Source organism: Antrostomus carolinensis, unplaced genomic scaffold (genome assembly GCF_000700745.2).
Source record: "Antrostomus carolinensis isolate BGI_N321 unplaced genomic scaffold, ASM70074v2 scaffold18060, whole genome shotgun sequence".
In the NCBI taxonomy this organism is placed as follows: Eukaryota; Metazoa; Chordata; class Aves; order Caprimulgiformes; family Caprimulgidae; genus Antrostomus; species Antrostomus carolinensis.
Window position 1 is genome coordinate 1 of NW_010290759.1, and position 7325 is coordinate 7325.

A 7325-nucleotide genomic window follows, 5' to 3' on the forward strand; every position below is an offset into this window, starting at 1 on the left:
ATGGGATTGGAAATGAAGATGGTGGAGATGGAGGTGAAGAAGGGAATGGGGATGAAAATGGTGGAGATGGAGATGAGGATGGCAATGGGATTGGGAATGAAGACGGGGATGGGAATGAAGATGGTGGGAATGAAGATGGAGATGGGAATGAAGATGGTGGGAATGAAGATGGTGGGAATGAAGATGGGGACGGGAATGAAGATGGTGGGAATGAAGATGGAGATGGGAATGAAGATGGTGGGAATGAAGATGGTGGGAATGAAGATGGGGATGGGAATGAAGATGGTGGGAATTAAGATGGTCGGGATGCGGGTGAGGTTGGGAATGGGGTTGGGAATGAAGATGATGGGTATGGGGATGAAGATGGGAATGGGTCCCCACAAGCACCAGCCCCAGCACTTTCCCTTCTCACCACCATACAAACGCCGAGGGAAGCAGCACTGCCATGGCCGGCTGTTCCCACGCTTCCCCACTGGGCAATGCCACACCCCGGCTTTTCGGGATCCTCCTTTTCCCAGGGCAGCTGCCAGGGTGTCACCATCATGTCCAGCACAGCCAGAGGCACTGGGAGCCGCCGTCCTGACCCTGCTGTGCTGGGACCTGTACGGACACAGGCACCGAGGAGTCATTTCCGTGAATTACCGCCCTTTGGGTGCTGTTACTCACCTGCTCCTATTTTTCCCCATTTCCACAGGGAATCTGACCTGTTCCTGCTGGATGTCCAGGACCTGCGTGCTGGGACCGAGGGCTGGCTGGTGTTTGATGTCACGGCTGCCAGCAACCACTGGTTAGTGGATCGGAAATACAACCTGGGGCTGCGACTCTACGTGGAGACAGATGATGGTGAGTGCTCCCAGCCTACCTGCAGCGTTTGGGGCCAAATCCCCAGGAACTGGAGCCCTTTTATCCCCTCTTGGTGCCACGGTGGGTGACAGAGGGAGTTTGGCTCACCATAATTTTAAATTTCCAGCTGTGTGGGCACCAGGAGTTGGCTGGATTTGCAGGCAAACCCTGATGGTGAAGTCTCCCAAAGGCATTAATGTTAATGGGGTTCCTGGTATGGGCTGTAATAACCCCATCAGCACTTAATGAACTTCTTACCTGGAGGGATCCTCTTGTATGTGCCGGGATATTAACTCTCTTCTCACCAAGGGGTCAAATTTGCTCCAAAGGTGCCATTTGCAGATGCACAAGCACACAAAGAATATCTCCACTCCCATGGAGGGGGAGAAATTGCAGCAGTTGATGCCACATCCATCCCCCCCATTGATGCCACATCCATCCCCCCGTTGATGCCCCATCCATCCCCCCACTGATGCCCCATCCATCCCATCCCAGTGCACCAAGATTTCCTCCCTAGTGGTGAAGGGGAAAAAAATCAGTTGCTTGTGTCTCACTTGGTTTTAATCTTTGAATTGCTCTCCATGTCCATGGTGTGGTGATGGCCATGTAGTGCCCATCATACACCCACCCGGGCCGGGGGGGGAAGAGCAGAACAGGAGCCCCGGGAGGAGTCCACCTTCTCGGGATGCCAAAGGCACAATTCTCCACTGCAAATTTCTTGTATTTTTTTTTTTCTCCTTGCTTTAACCAAATGAGTTCATTCTGAGAGCAAACCGACGTGTGGTCCTGTCCCTGCAGGGCACAGCATTGACCCAGGCTCGGCGGGGCTGCTGGGGCGCCGGGGACCCCGCTCCAAACAACCCTTCATGGTGACGTTTTTCCGAGCAAGTCCCAGCCCCACGCGCGTTTCACGGGCGGCCAAACCCCCGCGGAGGCGGCAGCACAAGAAGACAAATGACCTCCCACATCCAAACAAGCTGCCGGGAATTTTTGGTAAGAGTTTTGTGAGGTGAGAAATGATCCCTGTGGAAAAACACCACGTTTGCTGCTGCCACGATCGTGGGACCTTTTGTTATTTCCTTGTCTTGCAAGCAATCCTGATTTTGGCCCAAAAACTCACCCCTGGGGAGCAGAGCTGGTAGCCCTGGGTTTGGAGGATTGGGGTTGTTTGGAGTCTGGGAGGTGCACTGGCTCTGGGGTGGGTGACCTCGAGGGGACAGTGTTCTGTGGGGTTTTTGGGATACCTGAATATTGAACTTTTTGCATCATTTCCCTCAGTTTTGAAGCTACCCTGGGATGGCATCACCTTGGGAGGGTGTCACAGCCCTGGGAAGCCACTTGGACAGGAGAGGAGTGAGAAGCCCCAGCTTTCCCAAACCCTTTTAGCTTGGGAATCCCTCAAAGCCAACTCCACCCTGAGCAGAGCTGGGATTTAGCCCTTCCCAGGCTGAATTCCCTCGTCCCAGTGTTGGAGCAATAATTTTTAAGGGCTGGTTTGAAGCTTCTTTCCCTTTGTGCAACCACAGAGGCTCCTCTTTTGTTCTTCTGGACTGACCCTGATCATAAGGGCTGGTCAGTCCCACCCTTGGGTGCGATGGCAGCAGCTGGGGGGTGGTCAGGACACCAGGACTGTGGGGCTGACGCTGCCTGTCCCCTTCTCCCACAGACGATGTCCACGCCACGGATGGGCGACAGGTCTGCCGACGCCATGAGCTCTACGTCAGCTTTCAGGACCTTGGTTGGCTGGTACTTGTCTACTGGGAGAAGTAAATGTAAAAAGAAACCCCAACATCCTCTCCCTGGGCTCTGTCCCAGCTCAGCTTCTCCTGCCCATGAAGGGATCTGCAGCAGTGTGAGCTGTGCAGGGCAGTCAGGAGCTGCCACAGCCCCATCCTGGGAGCTGGGAAGGCAAAAATGAGCTGCCACAACCCCAAACCCCACGAGTGACCCCAAACAACTCATGGCTCAGTCCAAAAAAATCCAAATAAACCCCTTGCTGCTGGCACAACAACCCAGCTGGGTTATTTTTAGCAGGTGGGGAATGGGTGAGGGGGCACATGAAGGGTGAAGCCTGTGGTGTAACTGGTGTAAATTTTGGGGTGTTTTTTTTTAGGACTGGGTGATTGCCCCACAGGGTTACTCAGCCTACTACTGCGAGGGGGAGTGCGCCTTTCCCCTGGACTCCTGCATGAATGCCACCAACCACGCCATCCTGCAGTCCCTGGTCAGTGCATCCTGGGAGGGGATACTGGGAGCACTGGGGGGAGTGGTTGGAGATGGGCGGGTCCCAATGGAGAGCTGGATTTGGAGCTGGATGTGCCTGTCTTTGAGAGCGTTTTGGTCAGAAGGTGCCATTTAGCTCCAGCTCCCAGTAAAGCACTGGTGGGTGGGTGGGTGCACGCTGGGATGGGTGCACCCTGTCAGCTGGTGGGCACGGGCAGCATGTCACCCCCACATCCTCCTCCCCAGCCACGCACGAGGGTTTCATCCCAGGTCCTACGATGCACCCAGACGTTGGGCTCAGCATATTCTAAGCAGGAAGGCTTTAATGCCCCCGTTTTTTTTCCCAAACCCACCCTGCATCCCAGCCAGTGCTTTAATTTCTGGAATTTCCTGCCCTGTGAGTGTTTGATTTCCCAATGGCAGAGTCACACCGGCTCCGGTGTTCGTGGTTAATTACAGGGAGTGCCGAGTCCTCGGCACAGCCTTTGAAGGTGTTGCCTGGCGGGGTTTAATTTTTGCATGGACAAAGCTGCCGTAGTCCCCATCCAGGGCTGGGCACGATGTGAGGAGGGGTCCCTTTCCTCCCTACACCCACCCATCACCCCTAAACCCAACGCTCTTAAACACAGCCTTTTGGGCAGGATGTGAATCACCTGGCGCCCAGATCCGGCTCTTCTGGGAAGTGCCGGGATAAATGCAGCTGGGGAGCGGTGCCAGTCCCGGTCGGTGCTGCAAATAGCAGGGTTTGACAGCAAAAACACCCAACTTCCGAGCTGGGAGAGCTCAGCTGCCTCTGCAAGAAATTAATCGCACATGTCGGGTAAAGCCGGCGAGGGCTGCGAGCGGACGGCAGCCTGTGAACCTCCCACTCCCAGCTCACCCCGTCCGGTGAATTCCTGGGATAACGTGTGTCCTGAGCGGGATGAAGGAGCTGAAGGAAAACTGTGTTCAGAAAGGGGGTTGTGTACTTAAGATTGTAGTGCAATATATTAAATTTGGGGTGGCGCTGAGTCCTGAAGGAAACTCTCTATTGCAACAGCACCCTCCACCCACACAGGAGTGAGATTCACACTGCTCTGATTGATTTTTTTTTTTTTAATTTAATTTTATTATAATTTTTTTTTTAGCCATTTGCCTATTTACAGGGAGAAAAGAGCCCAGAAATCCCAAATTAATGAAGGGGCTGCCTGGTGAGCGTGGTGCCACGCGCTCCGATCCAATATAAACTGCAGCAAGGGCTGCCCAGAGTTTAGAATAAATATTTTTGCAAAAAAGCTGGAAATAATCTCCCCATTCACTCAGGCTTTTTGCAGTTAAGAGCTGGTTTGATGCTTTTTCTTCTGCCTAGAGCCACTTTCATCAGCTTCATCCATCCCCCAGGTCCACCTGATGAAGCCCGAGGCCGTGCCCAAGGCTTGCTGTGCCCCCACGAAGCTCAGTGCCACCTCCGTCCTCTACTACGACAGCAACAACAACGTCATCCTCAAGAAGCATCGCAACATGGTGGTGAAATCATGTGGCTGCCACTGACAGCCAGGTCCTGTCCTCATCCCCATCCCCATCCCTGAATGTCCCATCCCATCCTCACCGGAGAAATGTGACATTGAGTTTCTGCTGTGTGTGGAAAAGGAGTTCCATGGGCTACATCATAGCAAAGTTCATTAAGAGTAAGAATAAGAATAAAAATAAGAATAAAGAATAAAGAATAAAAATAAGAATAAAGAATAAAAATAATTCCCTCCCACCCCTTCCTAGAAATAGATGTAAATAATATAAAACTTATTCTCTTACCACACTTAATGAGACACATACTATCTAAGAGTAAGAATAAGAGTAAGAATAAGAATAAAAATTAAGAATAAAGAATAAGAATAAATCCCTCCCACCCCTTCCTAGAAATGGATGTAAATAATATAAAACTTACTCTCTTACCACACTTAATGAGACACATACTATATATATATACATAGGGAAGAGAGGATTTGTGGCTGGTGGTGTGTTTTATTCGTGGCTGATGTGTTTTCCCCTCTGCTGCCGTCTCCAGTGTGAGGCTGGAGGGTAATTAGGACAAGGGAGGCGGCATCCGAGTTGCTCTGGGCTTGAACTGTTCCTAGCCATGTATGTCTTAACTAATCCACCTTTACCCAGTGCTTTTAATTCCCTTAATGAAAATACCATCAGCCAATTAACTAGCTGGCTGACTAACCCGCTCCTGTTTACTTAAAGTTCACAAAATTCAGCCAGATGGAAAAAAAATAAAATAAAATAAAAATATCCATATTGAGCTATGACACTGTTATAAAATAAACGCCTAGTTTGGAAAGTAAACACGTAGCTTCTCTCGCTTGTTTTTTAATAAATGTCAGGGCACAGCAGCGCTCTGTTCAGCAAACGGGATTTCGCAACAAAAAAAATACCTGGGATCGACTAAAATTGTACTTCTTTGCTTGAAAATGATGTTGTGATGTGAGGTTTAGGTCAGGCTACACTCACTGGAGGATGGTTCACGTGGGCTCAAAATGGAGCTGCAACCACACCACCCCCGGGCAGCTTCCCTGGGTTATTTGCACAATTAAGTTATGTATTTGCTCTGATTTTAAAATGAAATGGCCTGGCCTGTTTCTCAGCTCGGGTACCCGGGGAACTTTGCGTCACTAAACAAATAATGAACCTGGGTTAGCTAAATGCAAAGGAAAAATATTCCAATAAACCCAACAAAGTAAGAGAGATCTGCTCCCTGCCAGTGCCCAGCTTCCCGAGAAAAGGTCTTGTGTCTTCGGAAAGATTTTATCCGCCGACTAATTCCACATGAAATCCAGTTCAGGATGTGATCGCGGCTCCGTGCGACGTGGTGCCTCCTGCAGAGAGACAGCCCAGGACTCCCATCGACTCCATCAAGCAAGGGCTCTCCCTGGTTCATGTGTTCCTGAAGATTTCTGCAAGATTTGTCTTCAAAAATGTGTGAGTTAAACAACAAAAAGAAGGGAGCAAGGGGGGAAATGCTGGGTTGGTTTGTCTGTTTGTCAGGTATCACGTCTGAGTGTCCCTATCTCACCTTGTCCCAGTTGTAGGGCAACACACGACCCCCAAACAGTGTGGAAAACCAGCAAGTGAATAAAAACAACCCAGTGTTTATTATGGAAAAGCAACACCCCCGAGCTGTGAGCAGCTGGGCTGGCAAAGCCAAAAATTCCCAATTGCACAACCTCCTAAAAAACACCCCAGACCCTCCTCTCTGCCCTGGCAGCCCCATCCCTCCTGCCAACGCCTGCGAAGCTCAAAGCCTCACATCCCTCCCTCCCTCCCTCCAAACAGACATTCCCAGAATACCCAGTGCCACCATTCCATAGGAAACCCCAAATCAATCACTGCCCACCGCTGTGGTGATCTTCATGGTGCACAGCCAGAGCTACCCACTGACAGCAAATAGACATGTACGTGGCTGTCCCGCTCTGCAAACCAGGGTTTGGAAATTAAACCCCTTCCTACAGCCTCATCACTTCTTTCTTTTTACTTCTTCCATCACCCAAAGGTGTTCCTCATCTCCTGGTGCTTCTTGTCCAGACCTTCTTTTCCCACTAAAACATCCCAGTAAATGCCCTCACTCTGGATGGAGATGGAGTTGGACCAGGCTGGCTTCCCAGGAGGATGGACCTGCCTCCCTCTGCTGATGGAAAAGGACACTACAGAGGCAGCGACAGGCCAAAAACACCTCCAGGAGATCCTGCTTTGGAAAAAGCATGAGAGATTCAGCTCTGCTCTTCCTGCCCCAGCATGGGTAGCTTCCTCTGGAGCCAGGATTTCAGCACAGGAGTTGAGAAGATGAGGGCAAATGCAAAAAAAAAAACCCAAACCTTTGCTCAAAAGCAGACCCTCCTCACACAGTGAGAATTCAAGGGGTAGATCCTCAGTATTTTTAAAACTAGGGTTTTATTTTTACCAAATATAAAGCTTTTCTCAAACTCAGCAGCAGAACCAGCCCTGCCCAGCTCAGGGCAGCACAGGCTGAGAAGCGATTCATCCTCGGGTGGGTCAGACCCCTGCAGCACTGTGTCCACAGGCACATTCACACCAAGCTTTGCAGGGGAATTTCAACAGAAGCCACAGGACCTGGGCACTGCTGGGGGGTTGTCCAGGCTCACTCCTGTCCAGGCTCACCCCATCCAGGCCCTCCAAGAGCTGAGCTCACGGGCACTCCCCGCAGTCCGAGATAATCACCTTCTGCTTCGGTTTCCCGTCTTTGGTGCCCTGAGCCTTTG

The 7325-nt window shown here is 51.0% G+C and overlaps 2 protein-coding genes across 2 annotated transcripts in view; one reads left to right on the plus strand and one right to left on the minus strand.

The window, feature by feature from the left end:
• The first annotated feature begins 12 nt into the window (after positions 1-12).
• LOC104529928 (bone morphogenetic protein 8A) lies at positions 13-4596 on the plus strand. Its single transcript, XM_010174378.1, has 6 exons — positions 13-317; positions 695-843; positions 1642-1836; positions 2510-2589; positions 2957-3067; positions 4447-4596. The coding sequence occupies exons 1-6, from the start codon at positions 13-15 to the stop codon at positions 4594-4596; spliced, it is 990 nt and encodes a 329-aa protein (XP_010172680.1).
• Positions 4597-7241: 2645 nt separating this feature from the next.
• Positions 7242-7325, minus strand: part of PPIE (peptidylprolyl isomerase E) — a 4387-nt gene continuing 4303 nt past the window's right edge. Inside the window, exon 9 of the mRNA XM_010174356.1 lies at positions 7242-7320. Within this exon, the coding sequence (XP_010172658.1) occupies positions 7252-7320 (69 nt within the window). The 3' untranslated portion in view covers positions 7242-7251. The remainder of the gene's footprint in view (positions 7321-7325) is intronic.